Genomic DNA, 23,285 nt, shown 5'->3' on the forward strand with positions numbered 1-23,285 from the left:
TGGTCCCGGGCAGCGCGCCCGCAGCGCGCGCCCCCATTTCATGAAGCGCGCCCCTGGAGGGGTGGGTGCCGAGCTCGCGCCCAGGTGAGCGCATGCCCAGTGCGGATGGGGCAGGCGGCGATGGTGGAGCTAGGCTGATGGCGGCGCAGGCGGCGCTGCGCTGAGGACGCTCAGGGAGCCTGTCCCCAACCCGGCAGCTGCTGCCTCGCCATGGGCAACGAGGCCAGCTTAGAGGGCGGGGGAGCCGAGGGGCAGCTGCCCCCCGGCACCGCCGCCGGCCCCTCCACGTCGCCCGGGACCGCCAAGCCGCCTTCAGCACCAGGCAGCGGCGGACAGCTCCCCCCGGGCAGGGCTCCAGTCGCCGCACCGGGCCCCGCGCAGCCGCACGGACCCTCCGCCAGGTGGGAGACGCAGACCGGCCGGGCGAGCGGAGGACGAGGGGTCGCTCGGGGGCAACTTGGGCAGACAGTGCTGTGGGGGTGGAGGCAGGACGGGCGCCCGCCTGGGCTGCCGGGGGGGAGCGGGGATTAAGGGCGAAGTGCAACTGGGGAACCCTCTGCTGCGGGCGCGTTGCAGGGCTGAGGACTAGGAACTGGGGCCGGGAGAGGGGAGAGAGATGGGGTAGGAGAGGGCAAGGCTGAGCCTTCGGGGGCCGCCGAGAGGAGAGGAAGAAAGAAATCGGGAACAACCCCGAAGGGATCTCAGCGCTTGTGGAGGAGGCTCTGGGTATGACGGGATGACTCCCCAGGATGGATGGATATGAAGAAAGGGAAAGATGGTTTGGCCTGTGTGGGAGCTTTGCCGTGTGTGCAGCTAATTTTAGGAGACCCCCTGTTTTTCAGAGGTTGTCACTTTCTCCCAGGGAGTCAGGCTCCCTAGAGCATATTGGTTGCTTCTTATTCTAGAGTGGTGTGCTCCATAATGTCCCTCATTTGGGGAATGTTGATCTGATAACCAGGCTCTCGATGGTATAGTTTTGGTGTTGTGGGGAGAGCTGATGATCTATGGAAAGGCTGTGGTGGGTGCCATTTGGGATTCATCTTTTTAAGACCGATGATGGAGGAGCCTGCCCATGCTTGACAGTATTTCACACTGAGTAGGAAAATCAATCTAGCTGGGTGATGGTGGAGAAGATAGCAGCATGTGCACAAACACAGGATGAAGAAGACTCTTTCACAGAGTGCCGTAGTGCAGGCTAGTGTCAGGGAGAGGGGAGCAGAGAAACATGAATGGGATGCTGATTACACAGCAGAGGATGGAATGAATGGCATGCAAAACAGAGAGGAAAGGACATGGCTTGTGAGTCAGGAACCACAAGTAGCTGTTTTCAACCTGTGTGTTGTTAAGAATACTTCTTGCTTGAGCTGTCAACAAGAACAAACATTTCCCTATTATTCTCTTGCACCTAGCTATTCTTCTAGTCATCCTTCCCCAATCAGATGTGTTGCTGTGATGCTTGCTTACAATGATATAATTGATGGTGCTTAAAAGCACTTGCAGCCTGTTTGTAGTATATAAAAAAGAATAGTGGTTATGTAACCTACACGTTGTACATTAGCATAGAGAAATAATTGAACTAAAATATTGTATACTATCTCCCTAAGGAAAGGAAAACATGTTTGCAGGGAGGGCGGTATAATGATTAGATATCATGCTGCAGAATAGTGCATTTAAAACTAGACATCATCTTCAACTAATATAGATAATTAATGCTGGGGGGAAAGTACAGATGAAAAAACAAAAGTTGGTGAAATATTCAGGAGAGTAATATTGAGCCATGTTTGTTTGTTTGTTTGTTTAAAAGCTGTATATAAATATATGAAAGGAATACATTAAGAAGTGTATCACCCATGTCCACAGCAGGTCTTGTACAGCTGAATGCTTCACTATTACATGGAGGTTGTTATACTGGGTTCTGGAAGAAATCAAATAGCTTTCTATTCTGTGATACGGTTCAGTTGGGATTGATACTGAAGCCTTCTTTATCACCTTTTAACAATCAAAAACTTGTTTCTGGCTGAACTGAATATTTATATATCACTGGTTTTTCTTGCAAAAGTTTGCGGAAGAAATCTGTTAAAGTTCAATTTGATGTTCAATACTTAAGCAAGCTGTATCCATCTTATACTTTAAAATTTATCGATATGTGTTTTGATAGTATCTTTAATTTTAAAATATCTTCTGAAAATGTAGATCATCTATTGTAGATTGCCATCTGCATAGATAAAATTATGTCAGAGTTGTAATGTGGCAATTATTTCCATTCTGCAGAATCTCAGGTTTGCATATAATTCCTTAGCTGAGCTTAGGGAGGAGGTAGGCCAGGCACCAGTGCATAAACAAGGAAAGTTCACACAATGAATGGATGTTGAAAGGCTTAGGCACAATGGATTTGTGTAAGGTGTAGAAGAATATGTGTTTGCATGATAGTGTGTGTGTGTGTGTGTGTGTGTATGAAAAGGAAATAAGTGTTTTTGTATAGGGACCTCTAACAGGATTATCTAATTCCTGTGGGATGGGAGCATGTGCCTCTGGAAGGTTTCCTTAATTCTGCAGCTTAGATTCATTTATACACCATAAAGTGTTACTGATGGAGAGCTGAGTGTCTTGTTTCGAGGCTTCTGCGCATTGAGGCTTTTCTGTGACAACTCCTGCCATGGTGTGTTGAAGAGCAGGGCTGGGAACCCTTCCAAGTACTAATATATCTGTGCAGAAGTACTGGATTCTCTTCCAAACCCAGACAAGCAGCACAACCTTTTTTCTCTCTAAGCAGGCATCCTATCATATCCCTGCCCTGATTAATAAATGTTTTATTTTGTCAGTCTTCTCTTCCTCTGCTTAGGGAATGTGCTGGAATAATCACGAATATGGGCAATTTCCATGGGAGTAGCCATGTTAGTCTGTTGCAGCAAAAGCAACAAAGGGTCTTTTGGCAAATTTAAGAGAAATATGAATATGGAGTTAAGCTAAGGATGTTAATTAAAAGTATAATCTAATACTAGAAATTTCTCTGTACAAGAAAGTATTTGTGCCTTACTTCATTATTATTTTTAAAAGGCTGTTGTGCTTAATGGAAAATATATTTTATTAAGTGATCTTATTGCAGAGCATAACTGAGCTGTGTTTAATTCCACATCCATTGCTGCATTTCAGAAGCAGGTGATCCAAATCCATAAGAAACATTGGAATGGGAAATGTACTATTTCAGATTTACTCATGTGGGGCAATATGTTTGCAAGAAGTAGCAATACCAGGGGACCACTGTAGCTTAGTAGTAAACCACATGTTTTCCATGGATAAGGTCCCAGCCTAGAAGGTTCATACCCCAGCATCTCCAGGAAGGACTGGGAAAACTTTTTCCTGAAATCCTGGAGAGCCACTCCCGGTCAGTGTGCTTAGCTGGATGGACCAGGGGCTGAATCAGTATAAGGTAGCTAAGGGCACAATCCTATGCATATTTAGACAGAAATGCATGTTTTCTGTCTAGAAAGGTCCTGCAACTCCTAGCACTCACCATCCAGCAGGGCTGGCTAGTGGATGTTGGGAGCTGTAAGGCTTTTTTAGACAGAAAACACACGTAGGATTGCTCAGTAACTACAGGTTCATCAACACCAAGCAAGATATTCCACTATGAAAGCGATATGAAAGTGGTATATAAAAGGCAGGAGCCACACTACTGCTTTATAGTGATATTGAAGTACACTGCAGGATCTACACTACTACTTTATAGTGGTACTGAAGTGCACGGACAACTGTTGAGGCCCATGAGACATCTATACCAAGAAGGATAGAACACTATGAAAGTGGTATGAAAGCAGCATATGGTATTTGTCATGGGTCCCAACAGTTGCCAGTGCACTTCAATACCACTATAAAGCAGTAGTGTGGCTCCTGCCTTTTATATACTGCTTTCATTCCACTTTCATAGTGGAATATATGCTTGATGTAGATGAGCCCTACGTTACCAGGCTCATGATCTGCCTAATGTATTTATGTTCAATACATACCTTGAAGTAAACCCCATTGAATACAGTGGGATTTACTTCTGAGTAAACTTGCACAGAACTTTATTTATTTATTTGATTTATATCCCAACTTTCTACCAAAAATGCTACTCAAGACAGCTTAGGGGTACAATTAAAATGGATTAAAACAATAAAACAACACATTCAATAAAAACAAAACAATTGCAGAATAAAAAATAAAAAACAGAACCCAAACCAACAGACCCACGAACAGGCCAAAGGCCTTCTTGAATAAAGTGGTCTTTATCGGCCAGTGGAAGGACAACAGAGAGTGAGCAAATCTAGCCTCCCTTGGGATGGAAATTTTCAGCTTGGGAGCAGCCACTGAAAAGGCCTCTCTCAGGTCACCACCAAATGTGCCTCTGAAGGCAGCAGTCAGAAGGGCCTCTCCAGAAAATCTTAACAATTTGTATGGGAGAAGGCAGTCCTTCGGGTAGCCTGGTCCCAAGCTCTATAGCGTTTTGTAGGTCATACCCAGCACTTTGAATTCTGCCTGGAAACAGACCAGTAGCCAGTGAAGCTACTGTAAAAAAGGAGCTCCCTGTAACTGGCTCTGGTCAAAAGTCTGGCCACAGGATTTTGGACCAGCTGAAGTCTCTGAACAGTTTTCAAAGATAGCCCAACATAGAATGTGTTACAGTAGTCCAAGCGGGAGGTAACTAAGTAATGCGTGGCCATGACCAAATCAGGCAACCATAGGAATGGATGAAGTTGGCTTACTAGCCTCAGCTACGCGAACACAATCCTGGCCACTGTCTGGATTAAGCTTCAACTTGTTTGTTCTCATCCAGCCCATTACTGACATCAAGCACCAATTTAGAACCAACAGCTTCCTTATATTTAAATGGAAAAGAGATATAGTTGGGTGTCAGCAGCATAATGGTGGCACCGAACCCAAAAACTTTGGACAATTTCTCCTAATGGTTTCATGTATATGTTAAATAGCATGGAGGATAAGATGGAACCGTGAGGGACACCACAGGCCAATGGCCACAGCACTGTTAGGCTTTTTGTTAGCTTTCTTATAGCTCCCCAATTGTACTAATCCTGTTTCTTCAAATATTTAATGTGTATACAATCATGGCTATAGAGCTACATCTGTTTCCCTAGACAGAACTAATTTAGATGGGACTGAAGCTTAAGAATGCAAATACTCTTTTATTGCCACCTGATCTTTTTGTAAATTCAACTTCTTAGGAAAGCATAGTAATCTAGTGCAAAATCTGGCCAAATGTAAGGAATTGAGGCACAATCTAGTCAAAGACAAAGCATTTTTTGTCCCACTGATTTCATTTTGACTTGAGTGCTTAACTTTTTCAGGTTTATTCTGCTATAATAGGCTAAAAACATATTTCTCCTGCCTTTTGCCAATGACAGTCCCATTTATCACCACCCTGCTGAAGCACTGATGGAGCTGGTACCATGAAATGGGGGGTTTAAGGGCAGGTGGTGAAAGGAAAAGAAATATAGCAGACGTTGGGCTTAGAGGGAGGAGGGTGTAGGGAGAAGAATGAATTGCCGTGGCTACATGAGTGAATGAGGGTGAAATCCTATGCATGCTTAGACAGAAAAAAAAGTCCTACGTCTCTGTCTGGGGCATGCTGGGAATTATAGGAGTTTTTTTCTGTCTAAACATACATAGGATTGCACCCCCACAGAAGTCAAGTAAAGTAGGAGCCAAAGAAAAAACCAGCGAAAGGGGGCTGGGTAAAAACCTGATGTGGCACCTGGGGATAGGAGGGGAAATGAGCCGGGAAAACTATAGAGGCAGACGTGAGTGTGGGTGCCTGTTCAATATTTTGATATGAATTAAGCAGTTTGGTTGCAAATCTCTAGTTTGTATGCAATTCAGGAGTCAATAACAGTTGATCAAATACATATGTATTTGCAATGAAAGGGATATATGTTTTGGTCATAATCTTGCTAATATACAGAGCATGTTTCTGTAATTTCAGTTGCAGACAACTTTTCAGACACACAACTGCATTTTATTTAGAAAAATCAAGCATATCATTGGGATTAAATGCATTTTCCAGTTTCTTAATGCATTTTACTGTTAAGCTCCCTTTCCCCACAGCATCAAACCTATCATCTCAGTAGCATTCAGCAGTAATCTTTAGCAAAATATTTTTCTACCCTGTTCCTTTTTTTAGACCTTTTATTACCAGAAAACATAATACAAATATAAAAGTACATATATAACAACAAAGAAATATATTATCACATAAAGGAAAATATACCTCTCTGCATACTGAAGACAAGGTTATGAATCTATGACCTTTAAAAAAAAGAGATTAGGGGAAAAAGAGCAAATGCTGCCTACAATGTTGGGCTTGAACATGGGTTACTGGGTTTCAAATCCCTGCTTAGTTTTTAGATCTATTTCAAGCGGGGTTTATTTATTTATTTATTTATTTATTACATTTTTATACCGCCCAATAGCCGAAGCTCTCTGGGCGGTTTAGGCCTGGTTTTAACCCTGAAACTGGCATGGCCACTCTGTAGCAGCCTTCTCCAACCTGGTACCTACAATCTGGTACTCCTGTTTTGGACAACAGTTCCTAACACTCCTGACAATACTGGCAGGAGTTGAAGTCCAAAACATTTGGACTTCACTAGGTTGAGGAAGGCTCCCTCTGCCAGAAAAGAGACAGGGTGAGGTCTGTGAGTATGACACTGTTGATTCTTCTAGACCTCTCTGTAGCTTTCAGTGTCATTACCCATCTGGAGAAGCTCTCTGAGTAAGGAGGTAATGGCACTACTCTTTGGTAGTTCTGCTCAGACCTGCATGGCTACTTCCAGAAAGTGGTTGTGGGGTATATATGCTGGGTTCTGTGGCATCTACATTTCAGGATCCTGTCGACCCCTATTTTATCTAACATCTATGTGAAACTGTTGATTGAGGGCATCCAGGGATTTAGAATGTGATCTTATCAGTATGCAGATTATGCTCAATTTTGTCTCCATTTTTCAGGTGGGCACTAAATCAGTGCCTGGCCATGTGTCAGGATCAGGCCTGTTCTCCCTAGGGTTGGGGAAGGGGTTTCTGGGGGTCAGTCATACTAAAAATCTGAAGGAGGAGAAGCAGGAATTTACCAGCCAACAGAGGAAGCAGAGGAGGAGATTCTCCAAGACTCTTCAGGAGTCAAGTATGAATCTTCCCACCAGCTTATCGGCGAGAATGCAGATGGCTCAGAGACCATTCCAGACCCCACTTTTGAGAACTCAGCCTCTGTCTGAGGGGGAGGTGACATCGCAGTTGACAGTTCCCAGAGTCCACTGCAGAGTCAAGTGGGCAGAGTTGAGAGGAGGTGGGAGGTGGTCCCTTAGGGTAATTAAGCTTAGAGGACAGCTCCTAGCATTCACACTCCCTTCAGGTGTGAAGAGATGTTTATTTGTTGAATAAAGCTTTGTGGATTACACAGCAGATATCTTTATTGTATCAGTGGGAGGGCTTTGAATCATGACACTATGGTAATGGGTTGAATGAATATAACCTGAAGCTCAATCTACTGTTAGTGGATGGTTTGGCAACCCCTTTTGCATTCCCCTTAAAGGATAGGGATTGTATTTTGCAGTTGTTCACAGGGCCATATTTGCTATAGGAGACAAAGTGGTCTGTGTGGTGCAGAACACATCAGAATCATAGAGTCAGAATAGTAGAGTTGGAAGGGCCCTATAAGGCCATCGAGTCCAACCCCCACTCAATGCAGGAATCCACCCTAAAGCATACCTGACAGATGGTTGTCCAGCTGCATTCTATCAGCTTAGACTGGGACACCAACTGTGACCCTACCTGGATAGATCTAGCCTGACTTTAATGATTCAGGCTGTGGTAACCTCCTGTTTGGATGACTGCAACACTATACATGGGGCTGCTTTTTAAAATGGTTTGGAACATTCAGCTGGTACAAAATATGGCTACTAGGGTACTAACTGGGACTGGGTGTTTTGAGCCAGTACTTGATCAGTACTTGAGCTCCCAGCACATTTCTGGGCCCAATTCAAAGTGCTGGTTTTGACTCAGACATCAATATTTGAAGGAATGCTTCCTCCTCCTCCAAATGCCCCTACCTAATGAGGCATGACGGGCAGCTACCAAAGAAACAGGCTTTTCGACAGTGGCCCCTTGCCTGTCTGGGACTTACTTTAATATCTTTCTCGCCAAGGATTCCATGGTGTCCAGCCACTAGAGCTATTTAAATTGCACTAGTGGAAATCAATTCTTCCACAACATCAATAGCGCTATGGATTTCAGAAAACCCATTGATGCTGTGCAAGCATTGGTTTCTGCAAGTGCAACATAAATAGTACTTAATATTCAGACACCTTGGATCCTTCCCCTTTTTATTTTCTTAGGTCTTTTAAATTAAGTTATGGTTTTATACTGATTTAGCTCTGTGGATTTTATTCCTCTTCCCTTAGTTTTAAATTGATTTGTTGCTGCAGAGTTTCTTTTCCTCTGTTTTAAAGTGATTTGTGAATTTATAATGGTGTAGTATTGGTTTTATTTTGTTGTTTTATTGTGATTTTGTTTGTTTAATCCTATCAGCTACCCAGAGAATTTTGGCTATTGCATGGCCTATAAATTGTATAAATTAAGTAAATCATTAGCAAGGTTGCTGGGGAGATTTGGATCAATCATTATCTCTAATCATAGCCTACCTCAGCCTTCTCCAACCTTTGCCTCATGATGTTCTGGACTTCAACTCCCATCAGGCCCAACCAGCATGGCCAGTGGTCAGGAATGTAGGTATTGTAGTCTAAAACACTGTGGGATACTAGGTTCAGGAAGGCTGGCCTACCTCATGGTAAAATATGGGAAACCCAGACCCTGTGAGCTTCTTGAAGGAAGATAAGAAGGGGAATAATAAGTTGGAACATAATATTTTCAAATGCAGATGTACAAATGGAAAATGCTGTGATAATAATGATGATGGTGATAGTAGTAGTAGTTAATTAATATGTATATACTGTATCTCATTTGTTCAGAACACTTCTCAATAAAAACAGCCCTGTAAGGTAGGCTGGAATAATTACTCTCACATACACTGGTGAGAGTAATCCATTTCTAAGGCCTTAGCTAAGGTTAAAATTCTAAGGTTTATCCCGGGATCATCCCTGTTCATGTAAATGTCACACAGGATATCCCAGGAGCAGGCAGGGACGACCCCAGGATGATCCCAGGATAAACCTTAGGTCTAGCTAAGGCCCAAGTATGCTTTTATAGGTCATAGGCTTCAGTCCTACGGTACCTTGGACAGGGTCCAAGGGGCCATAGAATAGACAGAACTTTGATCTCAGAGGAAGAGCTCTGGCCCCAACAGTTGTCAGTGCACTTCAATACCATTATAACGCAGTAATGTGGCTCCTGCCTCATATTGCTTTCATACTGCTTTCATAGTGCTATAACCTGCTCAGTGTAGATCTGGCCAAAGTCTAGACATACTTGTGGAAGAGATACTGGGTACTTTCATACAGATGACACCTAGCGCCATCAATTATTATGGCACCATGGTTTTCATTTATTTCCTATGTTGAAGCTTTTCAAACTTTTGATCAACATCCAACCAAGTACAGTTGCCTATATTTTTTCTGACTAATACACACATGTACACAAAACAACATGCAAACACACACTCACACACATTCCATTTATATGTTTTATTGAGCTCCTACTTAGGCTGTTTTACTGTAGATGTTTCATAAGCATGTCAGTTAGAGACTGATTCTTATAATTAGTGGATATCTTTCTTTCTTTAGTAATGTTGATTTATTATTATCTATATTCTTCTTCTCTTTGTTGCCTTTATTTTGTTAACTTCATTTCAAAATAAAATAAACATTCATGAAAGAAGTGTTGGGAAAAGGTGGGACAAGACTTAACAGTGTAAGATGACATCTACTGACTCCCCCATAAAATTCCATGAATGAGGCAGAATGATTGCATGATGAAAGCCTTATCTGGAAATATTCATCAACAAGTATTAAGCATGATGTTCAGCACATCGATGTTAATACTTAGGCAGGAGTTGGCAACATGTGGCCCATGGGCTGTATGCAGTCCCCGCTGCAACCAGAACTTGCAGTGCCCTCCTACCACTGATTTGCCTTAGGGTATCCCTAACCCCAAACTCCCAGAAACTCAGAACTGAGTACTGCTTCATGAAGAACTTGGATCTGGCTGTCTGGATGCGCAAACCTGTGTGATGTAGGAAGTTTTTCCCTGCTCCTCTCTCAGGGCCAGACCCCACAAGGGGGAGCTTGTTCTCCTCTGCTTTTCCAATCCTAGAGAGCCTCTTTATAACCTCCAAAATCCTGCCACTGTACAGCAAGGCATCATGATTTTATTTTTCATCTCAGAGACTTTCTACCATAAATGTAATATGAAGTCACTAACCATAAGGAAAATTAAGCAGGAGAAACCTGTTAGGCTGGAGAACCACTCTGCTGGTGACTACCGTTTCTTCTCATCCATTTGCACATTTCTCAACATTTGCACTAGAGTTTGTAACAGCAATCACCATCCTCTCTAGAGAGTGTCAACTGCAGTTTTATAAACACATGTTTCTGCTTCACGTTTTATTTGATAGTGTTTGCTGCTCTAAGTACCAGTGTATATGCCACAGCATCCTTGCTACGTAGAGCTCCTAAGGCTTTCCTGAAAACTACTTACTTGTTCTGACCTTGCTGCTGCCAGTTCTATTCCCCTTTACACCATTGTCCTGTGACATTGTCCAGATTACAGACCCTCTGAACGGGGGCCATGCCACTTCCGTGGCATTAAATAAATAGTAGTAGTAGCTGCACTGCTGCAGCAGCAAACAGGAACAGGAGTGGCTGCAAAAAGTAGAAGGTGGCAGTAGAAGAATTAGTCAAGGCCAAGAGGGAGAGCCCAGATGGCTGGCTAAGATTAAAAATAGAGCTTCAATTAATTCACGATCAAGTCATTAATCAATTAATTGTACAGATTAGTTGATTAATGATGTTAGCCCACCAGTTTATTCCAAGAAAACAATTATTGCTGCTTATCTTCCCATTTGTTTTGTTATCTTTATTTTCTTCCAAAACTATGGTCTGATATTCTTATAACCTAAAAAATGTATTGGGTATTTGCCCACCTTCTTTAAAGGCTTGGTTCCCCCATTATATTCTTATTAACAAGCTGGATAATACTAATGTCATGTGCATTTTATAGCTGGTTAATGGACTGTACCCAAAGACTACTCAGCAGTGGCTTTTCGTCAGCCTGGAGAGGACTGACAATTAGGGGTGGGGGTGGGGTGACCATATGAAAAGGAGGACAGGGCTGCTGTATCTTTAACAGTTGCATAGAAAAGGAAATTTCAGCAGGTGTCATTTATATATATTTGGAGAACGTGGTGAAAGTCCTTCTTTATCACCACAGTTAAAGATGCAGGAGCTATACTAGAGTGACCAGATTTAAAAGAGGGCAGGGCACCTGCAGCTTTAACTGTTGTGATGAAGAGGAAATTTCACCAGGTTCCCCATATATACAAATGACACCTGCTGAAATTCCCTTTTCTATGCTATTGTTAAAGATACAGGAGCCCTGTCCTCCTTTTCATATGGTCACCCTAGGTGGGGGTGCCTCATGGTTCTGTCCTGGACCAAGTGTTGGTTATCTTTATAGATGCCTTGGATGAAGGAGAAGATGCTCATCAATTTTCAGATGGCACCAAACTGGATGAGACAGCTAATACCTTAGACAGAAACCAGATTCAAGATCTTGACAGCATAGAGAACTAGGCCAAAAATAACAATGAATTTAAACAGATACATTTAAAATTCTGCATTTAGGTAGGAAGAATCAGTTCCACAAATACTCCTGGCTTGACAGCAGTACCTGTGAAAAAGATATAGTGGCTTTAGTGGATCACATGCTAAACATGAATCAGCAATATGAAGTGGCATCTAATCAGGCTAATTGAATTCCAGGCTGTGTCAACAGGAGTACAGTGTCTGGGTCATGAGAAATAAATGTATTACTCTATTATATTGAGACCTATGGAATTCTGTGTTTATTTCTGTGTAAGAAGGATGTTAACAAAATGGAACATGTCCAGAGGAGGGTAAGAGAAGATGGGGTGAGGTCTAGAGATCAAGTCCTGTGAGGGAACTTTATGAAAGTTTTTTTGACTAAATGCTAAGATGCACTTCTTGATGGCTTGAGCTGTTTGATAGTGGAAGAAACTGAGTCAGAATGGGGTGAATTTTCATTAGACGTTGACAGGAATGCTTAGTAATGCATTTCCTGTATTGGCAGCGGCTTAGACTAGATGACTTTTGAGGTGCCTTACAGCTCTAGGATTCTATGGTTTCTTCTGGTAAATGACATGACTATGTTGCTTGTAGCCTAGGCCTGCCTGAAGGATTGCACCTGGATCTTGTAACAGGAGAAGAACTTTAGAATACTATCTGCTGCCAAACGACTGGAGCTCTGAAGAGTTTGCACTGGCTCCAAGAAATAGGGATTTTGCCATCATAATGGAACATTAGGAGTTTCTTGTATAATACTTTTTCCAGATTATTTAGTATATGGTCTCTACCTTTAAACTTTGAAAGAGAACATGTACTATACTCAATGTGTACCGTGTAGTAAGAGAAGAAGTTATGCATTCTGAACTATTCAGTGTTTTCTTTAAGATGCTTGTTTCAAGGATATGAAAGAAATATATAATAGGACCCAGAACAGTATTCATCTAGGATGGAATGCAGTTTCCTAACTACAAATAGGATTTTCAGACCATATTTTTATTGAAACAGTTGAGCTATATGCATAAATTATTATTTTTATCCCAAATGGAATTGACATCTAATAAATAAATTGTTAATATAGAAGTGGGGACCTACAATGAAATGTCGCAGTGTATTTCCAGGACCTAACTGGAATGTTCAGAACTCCAGCCAACCTGGAAAGAAAAGGATTGTTTTATGTCCCCATGGTGGGATGATGCTATAGAGCATTGAAGTGCTCAGTCTCCCAGCCCTGACATTTTTTCCTTTTCCCTTTCATAAAACCTCTCCTTATAATTCCTTTGTTAACTGATAGTCATCTTGCATTTGTGAATTATTTAAAATTTCATATCTAATTTTAACATTAAGTATAGAGTATCAAAATTTGTCTTAAAGCTGTTTAAAAGCTATTTGGAAAGAAGGCTTTCATTTTTAATTCTTTGGTGTATGTTGGAGGAAAATAACATTACTAAGCTGTGCAATGTAGTTCTTTTAAGTTAGCAGTCTCAGAAGTTGAATAGATTGGCTGTCAACAGAAGAGGGGGATTGCGGTTCCTTACTTTCGTTTCTCTGCCCCTGCTCCTGTCCCACAAAAAACATGTGGCCCATTCAGGAGCCGTTTTTATTTTGCCACTTTTCTTACACCCAACAGGAGATTGCGTCGCATTCCGTTCCAAAAAAAAAAAAAAAGTCGGATTAAAAGGGGTCCATTTTGTGATGGAAAAAAGGAAAGAAGGATCAGGAGGCTTGTGGGAGGCAGATGGCATTGTTGTCTAAAGGATGTACAAAAAAACATGAGTGGGCATTAGTGAGCGTGCAATAAAATGCTCATCTGATGAGCCCCTAGGTCCCCTCTTTGGGCTTATATCAATCATTGGAGTACTGTGAGCGCAACTGAGGTTTTCTCATTTTCTACTCACACTTGAAGATCTTGCCTTCCATGTTCGGTTTGAGTCAACAACAATGTCAATTGTGTATTATTATTATTTTAAAAATGTATAACAGCCTCTAAGATTAATTTACTTTACACATGCGTTAAAACTAGAGTTGATGTAATAAATGATAATCTTTACCTACTTCAAGCCTGAGGGACCGAATGCCTAAATTTTCTAGCTATGAGTTGTTGTTGTTTTTAAATTATTGATGTTTTTAATATTGATTGCTTTATCGCAGTTGTCAGCTGCCCTGAGTCCTTTGGGGATAGGCAAGTTAAAAATTGAAAGAAGTGGAACAGGGTTTGAAAACATAGCTTGTGTGTCAAGTAATAATTGAGCGCCTGGTGAATAACACCAGTTAGGGAATGAGTGGTGCCCACTTTCTTTCACCAGAGTGTGCAGCTGATTGAGTTCTTTCCAGGACTACCACTGAGGCTATGGCATTGTCTACTCTTTTCTGCATGTTGATCATAGCTAGTTATTCTTTGGGAGCAGCTGTGAAAGCATACTTTCATTCCAGCAAGCCCCGCTACAATTATCCAGCTCTCCATCTTGAGGAGCATTTCAGATTTTTAGCACAAATGCACATCCCTTGCAACAATATCTGCTAGTTTTCCTCCTTTCCTGTCTACTTTTTTTCTTTTTTCTTTTGCTATCCTTTCTTTTCACAGTCTGGTTACTCTAATTCTTACTGAAAGGTGCCAGAGGGCACTGATAATTAATTTGTGAGTATGTATAAAACTTTCTTGTGAAAAGAGGAGCCATAAGCTTGAATTTGACTTCTACTAAGGCCTTATTAATGTGAAGGAATAAAGATGCAGCAAATTCACATAGGCCACAGCTAGACCTAAGGTTTATCCTGGGATCATCCAGGGTTCGCCCCTGCCTGAGCACTGGATCCCCTGTGTGTCACCTAGATGAACAGGTTTGACCCCTGGGTGATCCAGGGATAAACCTTAGGTCTAGCTATGGCCATAGCAGCTCATGAGTGTGGTAATTTGTATAAGCAGCAAAATGCAGACAAGTTGGTGTGTACATTTGGCCATTTGAAATGGGACTTCGTGTGTGCTTGTGTGAGGGCTTTACCGCAAGATTTACATGCTTGTGTGAGAGCTTTACTGCAAGATTTGGGTCATTTTAACTATGTCCAATTCACCCATGGGCAACACCAGGATTTGAGATGACAGGGCAAAATCACCACCCATACAAACCGTGTATTAGGGTGACCATATTTTGAAAACCAAAAAAGAGGACAACATGATCGCCCCCAAGGGGGCGTGTACAGTACCAAGGGGGTGTGCCCACCCGAACATAGCCTTGGTAACATGTCTGATTTTACAGACCACATTTAAGACAAATCTGTTCTACATAACATCTTAATGTTAAAATTACTGAAATAAAGAACAAGTGAGAGATTCAATGTATCTGAAATTAACTTCGTTCACTCCTATTTTGTAGGTTTTGCTGTACTTTGAAGCTTTTGCTATACTCTTTGTGTTACATTCTCCCCTTCCCTCAAATATCTTTTCTGACTGTATCCTCACTCATTGCAAGCTGCTGTTGTTGTTAACAGGGTTTGCTACTGGCCCCAGATCTGTTTCAAATTTGGTATGGCTAAAGCTCTACCTAAAAGCTATCATGGTGCCAACTTTCATCTCTTTATCTTTAAAAATGACAGTTTAAAAAATTATAATTTTAAAACATCAATTTTTAAAAAAAATCCTAAAAAATCAATGAATGAACGGATCTGTTTCAAATTTGGTATGACTAAAGCCCTTCCTAAGAGTTTCATGTCTTTATCTTAAAAAATGATGGAGTTATAAGCATTTTTGTTAATTCCCATTAGAGCTGCTCTTTGAGAAAAAAATCCGGATTTCCCCTCCCCTCCCGGATTTGCCATCAAAAACCCGGACAAATCCGGGCAATTCCGGCCATATGGTCACCCTACGTGTATCATGTATGACTGGAACCATGTGATTCTGTCCCAAGTGAACACTCAAGCAGGATCCTATATGATTGGAGTCAAATGCTTTGCTTATGCAACCACCGAGGCCATGCTGCTCTACACTATGTGAGTTTGCAGTTTCTTCATTTTAGAGCAAAGCTGATAAAGGTTTAACAGGACTGCTGGAAGGAATAAGACCAACATTTTCCAAACTGTAAGCTTCAGCCTTCTAGCAAGTAACTGCATAATTTACCATGAAAGTGTGACAGTTCCTACTCTAGTGGCTGCAAAATAGGAAGGGTTAAAATAAATTTTTAAAATCCTGTAGCTCAAGGGGCAGAATTTTGAAAAGGAATTAGAAGTTCAGGAATTTAAATATTGTGTATATGATTGACTAGCTGATGTACATATAGATATCCTTTAAAGTATGAATATATGATGAGAAAATAACTTCTACCATACCTGTTGTGTACTGCAGTAATAACATTGTAGTTCCTTTTGTCTCAGGAGCATTTACTCTCAAAATCACAACTTACATAATTCTGTGAGTCAAAAAATAAAATAAAAAATTAGCTGCATTCTAGTTATGTGCTCTGCTTAGCACAGCAGTCATAATCTGTAGCTACTGCACGTCGATGTGACTTTTTATTTACTGCTACTTTTCATACTCTAATAAAGGCAGCATAGCTGTCAACTGTTGTCAGTCATTACAAGACATTCTGCTACAATGCTGGTACATTACCTGTACCAACTGAAACATGTTTTCATTTCATGTATACTAGTAAGAAATACATGATGGAAACACTCAAATACTGCAACTTTTACCTGAGTTAAATCCTGCTATTAGGATATTCTTGTGTGTAGCTTTGTTTCCATTGAAAGAGGATTTTAAGAATGACATTAGTAAAAACAATTCTCTTCTAGGCATGCAAATATGTTTGGCTTGTTGGTTCAAACTGATATAATAAACTCAGCCGATTCAGCCTGGCCTACAGTTCCCCAGCCACAGTGCCTCTCCTGCTTCCTGGTATCTTGTGAGGTTTTTCTAGCCCCAAATCTTTCTGCATAGATCTCATTTTCTCAACCCCTTTCCTCCATTGAGTCCTTTCCCTGTTTATACCTCTGCATCCTCCATCTACAGTTCCTTCTAGGTTCTGTTTTCCAGGCCACTGACTACTGTGTCCTAGTTTCTTTAAACATCCTTATTCTCAGTTCCCTTCACATTCAGCTCCCCACTCCTTTGTTTCCTTGCTTTCCCTGAACAACAATACGCAATGCACCTGGGTTGCTTTTCAATTTTTTGCCAATGGCACAGAGATAGCTTCACCTCAGTTTAAGATCCCCACGTTAAGGTGATGGGTGACCCCCCGCCCATCCTTTCTCAGTTGCCCCTCATTTCCATAGCTCTCTGTCTCCTCTGCAGTTACTTTCCTCAGCTCTTAACATAGCATAACTTGAGCCCTGCAGGATCAGATCAAAAGCCAATCCAGCGTCCTCTTTCCCACAGTGGCTAACCAGGTTCCCCAGTGGGAAGCCCATGAGCAGGGCATGAGTGCAATAGCACCCTGCTTGGGTTCCCCAGCAACTGGTATTAATAGGGATTCTGCCTCTGGAGAGGCTAATAGCGATCCTGGAGAGGCATAAGATCCTGGCAAAATCTCCCGCCCCTCCCCCTACATACTCCTCCCCCTGCAGTTAATTTTACTTAATTCTGTACAAATACAATAGTACGGTAGCCTGAAACTGTGCAATTATGCTAGAACAACACACTAGGCCTTCCCCTAAGATCATATTAAACAATATAAGTGAAGAGAAAGTATTACAATTAGGTTTTGGAGAAGTTTGTGGTCAATGTTGGCATGGCAACGGGAAGCTGACATTGTTCTGGTTAGGGAACCTAGACATGCCTACTCATGAGTAAGAACCCTAGTGTTGAATGGGATGGAGTCCAGGCACAGGTGGCATGAAGGTGGATCCCATGGAGGTACAGTATTGATACTCTCCGGCACGGTCTACGTGGAAATGTCTTCAGAAGCATTTTTTGGTTATATCTGGATTTTCATGAAATCACTTTGCTCCCTCAGCAGTACATGAAGCAAGAAAAATGGATTATATACTACAAAAAACGCACACAAAAACCCACAATCATGGGACAAACGGCACTTGAAACTGCCATACTTTGGAGTTGGGTGGATGGAGTCCAGTGAGTAGAACTGAATGTCATCAACTGTGTAGGTGCTGCTCAGTGAATGAGAAAGGCTTGCTCCTCACCCCTTTCAATGCTCCCCTGCACAGGGAAGTTTAATGGAAAAGATATCCCATAGTTTACCTCACACCTCTTCCCTTGCATCCAATAGGACTGTGAATTAGCAATATCGAATCACTCTTCCCCACACCCCTGATCATTGTAAGATGGAGAATGAGTTACTATCCCAGTACAACTCAATTATAACTATTGCGCTAAAGCACTGTTGCACAATTGTGTGATTTGCTGACAGCAAATCAGCAGTGTTGAAGCCTTTCTCCCTGCATGAGTTACTACCTCAGTACAACACAATGGGCATGTCTCCTGGCATTCCGGGAGGGAGGGGGGAGGATCTCACAGTATTCTGATCACGAGATCCTCCCTTTTGAACAGATGGCACGCGCGACATCCTGGGAGGAACAAGGGATGTCGTGGCTGCCATTTTTGTTGTTGTTGTAGTTACAAAAGATGAGCGCACGAAGGCTCCAACAGAAAAGTAAGTTTTTTAAAAACTTACCCTCCCACCCCTGATGGGCACAGAGTGTCTGAGGACCTCCATGCCCAGTTTCTGGCTCCTCGCGTTCACTCGCAAGGAGCTGTGATGAAACCGGGATAATTGCCCACACCTCCTGCGGTCTCAAGACGATCCTGAGACAGCGGGAAAAGTCAGGATTAAAGCCATCCCAGTTATCCCAGAGAAATGGAGGGATCATCCCTCCCTTCCCCCAGGATCCCGTGTGTCATGTGGACACACAGGGATGATCCCGGGGTGATGCCCAGGATAAGGCATGGTGTAGACATGCCCAATGATGAAAATCACACTAATGTGATGTTGCACAATTATGTGATTACAGGACTGTGAAGTAGCAATGCTGAAGCCTCCTTTCTATACAGAAATGAAACAGCACAGAAGAGAAATAGTGCAAAGTAAAAATAATCAGAAAAGGTGAGCAGCAAAATAGCACTACTGCATAATAGTCCCAAGACAGAAAAGAAGCCTGTGTCCAAAATAGTTACTGCCAAAGGGAGGGGGGAGGGAGGGGGAAAATAAATGGACAGGCCCACCCTTTGACCAGGTCACAGACACACCACTAGGCTAATATTCAGGATTTAATTCACAGGACTGGGGAATACTTCAGCAGAACCACACAGGAACCACTTTTAAGGGGGGAAAGATGCACTAAAAGGTCTTTGCAAAAATGCACCCTTTTGTGAGGGAAGCTGTGTGGTCACTGTGGAGTGATGACAATGGCCGTAGCTAGACCTAAGGTTTATCCCAGGATCATCCCCGGTTCGCCCCTGCCTGAGCGCTGGATGCCCTGTGTGGCACTTAGATGAACAGGTTTGACCCCAGGACAATCCTGGGATAAACCTTAGGTCTAGCTACGGCCAATGTCATGTGACATGAATGACTCTGATGTGCTCTTTCTCCACAATAAATCACGCATGTAGATTGGGTCCCAGCTATTGATGCTTGCAGCCAAAAGCTCTCCAGGCTTTCCCTCAGACAGGGATTTGAATCCTTGGCATTCCAAACACAGGCAGCAAAACAACAAGAAAGAGTGGCAGCAGCCTCTAAAGAACAATTTTATCATGGGAAAAGATGGGGCAGGGAAGGGAGGACTGCCATTCCAATCGCCTGTCTAGCAGGGTTGCTCCTTCTGTCATTGAACAGTTTTCATTCCAGCTCACTGTGATGGTACTTAATAGCAATCCTATCCTTATCCAGTGGGCATAATGTATGGATATGGTTGCACTGCTAAAGAACTTCATGGTACCAAAATGGAGGCTGCTACTTTAGTGTCTCTCAAGACCTCAGGACCAACCCTGTGGCAAACTATTACCGGGTCACCAATCTGTCTTTCCTTAAACGACAGTCCCTAATGCAAAGGCTTCAACAGTTCCTTTCTTGACTTTCAAGAGTCATCCTAGGCGCTAGTTGAAGAGAAATTGGGCATTTGTCCAAAACTCAATGAGTACTTTGCCTGTGTTTTTGTATGCATGTAATATATCTTGACACTGCATTAATAATTGATAGCAAACTTCATTCTTAATTGACTGCAGTATTAATAATTCCTTTGTTTTGATTTTTAAGCATTCACGTATCTATTTTAAAGGAATCCTACTTACTCCTTTGGTCTCCATTTTGTGTATGACAGTATGTATCAAATATACTGAAGTCAAAGAATATTAACATTTTTGTTCATTTAGGAATAACTTCCACATGGCTTACTCATGCATGGAGTTCCATTGCCCTCACCTTAACTTGCTGAACAAGATTAGACTTTTGAGTATTGAGAACATAGGTAAATTAGTCTGACATACTTAATTTTGATCAGTACAATGTATCCATTAATTGTTCTTTATTCCTTTAGGTGTTTCCTAAATCCATCCTTTATTAAATATTTCATCAGTTCACTACTTGTACTTTTTTTTCCTGATCCGTTTTAATTGGTTTTGTATTTTGATAAACTGACATTTGCTTTTAATCAGCATTTTCTAGTGGAAAAACCCTTGGGAACTAATTGAACCCTTCCCACACATGTTGCTCTGTGCTTGTAGGAGAGGAATCCCATCAAGCTGTTCCTCTCCCCTACCTGGGCTGGCCATCAATTGGATGGTCATCACTGTGAATGTTAGGCTTTTCAGGTAGCATCAACTGCTCTTGAGAGTTGTGACCATGGGAAAGGATAGCTCATGCTCTTGATTAAATAAACAAAATTTGGATTTTTAATGTTTCAAATTTGAAATATAATAAGCATCTCTTTGTTTAGAAAAGTAATCTGGTTTAAAATCAAATTTTAATTTAATACAATATTTAAGCAACATGTTTCCACATAATCAAAACTAAATCCAAGGACCTACTGTCAAACACATGACTTAGGCCGTAGCAAGACCTAAGGTTTATCCCAGGATCATCCTGGGTTCGTCCCTGCCTGAGTGCTGGATGCCCTGTGTGGCACTTAGATGAACAGGTTTGACCCCAGGACAATCCTGGGATAAACCTTAGGTCTAGCTACAGCCTTAGTAAAAAACACACAAGTCGTCTCTAGCTCCTAGCTTAGACAGATGCCAAATGATGTCTTGCTAGGACCATCCAATGAGCACGGCTAGATGATCTTTCACTCCTATTTTATGTCATCAAACGATTGAAATGTTCCTATTTGCCCTGTTTTCAAATTACAAATATTTATGTTTCTACCTACCAAACAAGCAACGTGCCTCAAATCAGCAAGAGAGATCGATGCATATGGCAGCCTTGCCCTCACTTGGCTGATGGGGATGTACATTTGATTACACATCCACACCTTCATGTATCTTTTGATGCAAATGCAGTGTCTTTTGTTGATTTTTTTTAAGACACTGAATAGTTTAGATCTCAGTTGCAAATGTTTGCACAGGTACATCTGTTTAAAGTTCCATAGCTAGGTCTCTGCAGTGGTGGTGAAACATGACATTGTACTGGCATAGAGATTAGTACACCCCATTAACACTTACTTTGTTGTGCAGCAAGTCTTGAAATCAAGTGATTAGTAATTAACTAATATATTCTTTGCTATTTCTGCTTCCATAATTCCACCCACCCCACCATATTTTTATGTGTATACTCAGATGCATATAATTTGGGCTGGAAGAAATCCCAGATACCTAATCATCCAGACACCTAAAAATGTAATATTGGCACTTAAGAGTTTGAAATATTTTTCAGACTTGTTATTAGATGGCAAGCTTGCGTTAATGGATTGTTAATGAATTTGTATTCATTGTGAAGTGCTTAATACATGTTAAGAATGCTTGAAATAATAAGTGATGATGCCTAGAAATATGATGTTGGTTTTAAAACACTTGATGCTGGAACATACATTTGTGATATATAACATATTTATCTCCAGGAGACACTTCAAAAATGCCAAGCTTGTCCTAGTACCTCAGTGTGTGGCCCTTTCTACACCATACGAGTGTAGAGGGAGGGAGGGGGGGAGATCCTGGACTTACTTTCTTCTGGGATCATCCCACGTGTCCAAATGGCCAGCGCGACGTCCGGGATGGGAGGAGGGATGTAGCATGAGTCAAGGCAGCCATTTTTTAAAGGTATAGTGCAAAAACAACAACAAAAGGTAAGTGCAAAAACAACAACAAAACTGCTCCCCCCCCCGATTCCTCCTGGCCCGGCTCCTTCCCCCTACTGATCCCCACTACTCACAGGGAGGAGGGAAGAAGCCGGGACGGGCACCCACATACCTCTGGTGGTCTCACAATGTTCCCGAGACCGCAGGAGGAATCAGGTTTTTCCAGGGATTATTTATCCCTAGGAAAACCCGTGCTCACCCCGCCCCGCCCCCCCGCCACTGGGAGTCCCTGTGCATCATTTGGACGCACAGGGACTCGGTCATGACCAGCCTGTATTTTCGGGCTGGTATAGAAACGGCCTGTGTGTGTGTGGGAGGGGGGAGTGAGTTAAAGTACTTGCCTTTCTGTCTTGACTACAGATGGGTGAGCTCTCCTAAGCTTGCCTGTGTGATTAGTTCATTAATTATCAAAGATCTTCTGAAAAAAAATAAAAGATGTTGGATCATTTTCCCAAGCCTTCTTACAGTCCTCAAAAGCCCTCTCCACCAACCCCTTCCCTTATGTGTTAAGCAGCAGGGACAGCAACAGTGTATGATTGTGTTTTTGTGAACCGCCCAGAGAGCTTCGGCTATTGGACGGTATAAAAATGTAATAAATAAAAATAAAATAAAATAAATATGTAATAAATAAATAAATGAGGAGAGGAAAAAATCTCTCTCACTTTTCTTTTTTGCTTCCCCCTTTTCCGTTGCCCTGACTTGCTGGGAAGTAGTGTTCCAGGGCACAGAATTCAGAGAACTATGACAGATATAGTTCTACCATGGACTTTTGCAATTGCAGCAGGGCAACAGAGCCCTAATCTACACCTACTGCCATTTTGCAATGGAGGAGGGTTAATTGCGAAGTTTCCTGCTTCCGTAATCGTCCCTCATGGGGCGCACACAAGAGAAGTTTCCCGTGAGTAAAGGACAGCCATTGCAGGAGTATGTGTGCCCCATGATGGTGCTTCCGAAGGTGTATTGGGAGAAGTGGGCGGGACTGGACAGATGGATATCGGGCACGAATCATTATTTTTAATAACTCGGCCGAGATGCACATACATAGAAATGCAAGGGGGATAGGTATTGTGTTGAAGATGTGCTCATGCGCATTGATTTGGTTGTGTTAAAAAGGAAAATACACATGGTCAGTGCCAAAAGATGCCAATAGCCAATCAAAAACTGTGCTGAAAATGGCAGCCGCCCACTGCCTCCCATGTCCCAAACTGCTGGGGACGCCCCTGACAGCGGGTTGGCTGTTCACCGTTG

The 23,285-nt window shown here is 42.1% G+C and overlaps 1 protein-coding gene across 1 annotated transcript in view; it reads left to right on the forward strand.

Moving 5' to 3' along the window:
- Positions 1-210: 210 nt before the first annotated feature.
- BSN (bassoon presynaptic cytomatrix protein) overlaps positions 211-23,285 on the forward strand; it is a 235,418-nt gene continuing 212,343 nt past the window's right edge. Inside the window, exon 1 of the mRNA XM_063121574.1 lies at positions 211-401. Within this exon, the coding sequence (XP_062977644.1) occupies positions 211-401 (191 nt within the window). The remainder of the gene's footprint in view (positions 402-23,285) is intronic.

This window comes from Elgaria multicarinata, chromosome 3, assembly GCF_023053635.1.
Source record: "Elgaria multicarinata webbii isolate HBS135686 ecotype San Diego chromosome 3, rElgMul1.1.pri, whole genome shotgun sequence".
In the NCBI taxonomy this organism is placed as follows: Eukaryota; Metazoa; Chordata; class Lepidosauria; order Squamata; family Anguidae; genus Elgaria; species Elgaria multicarinata.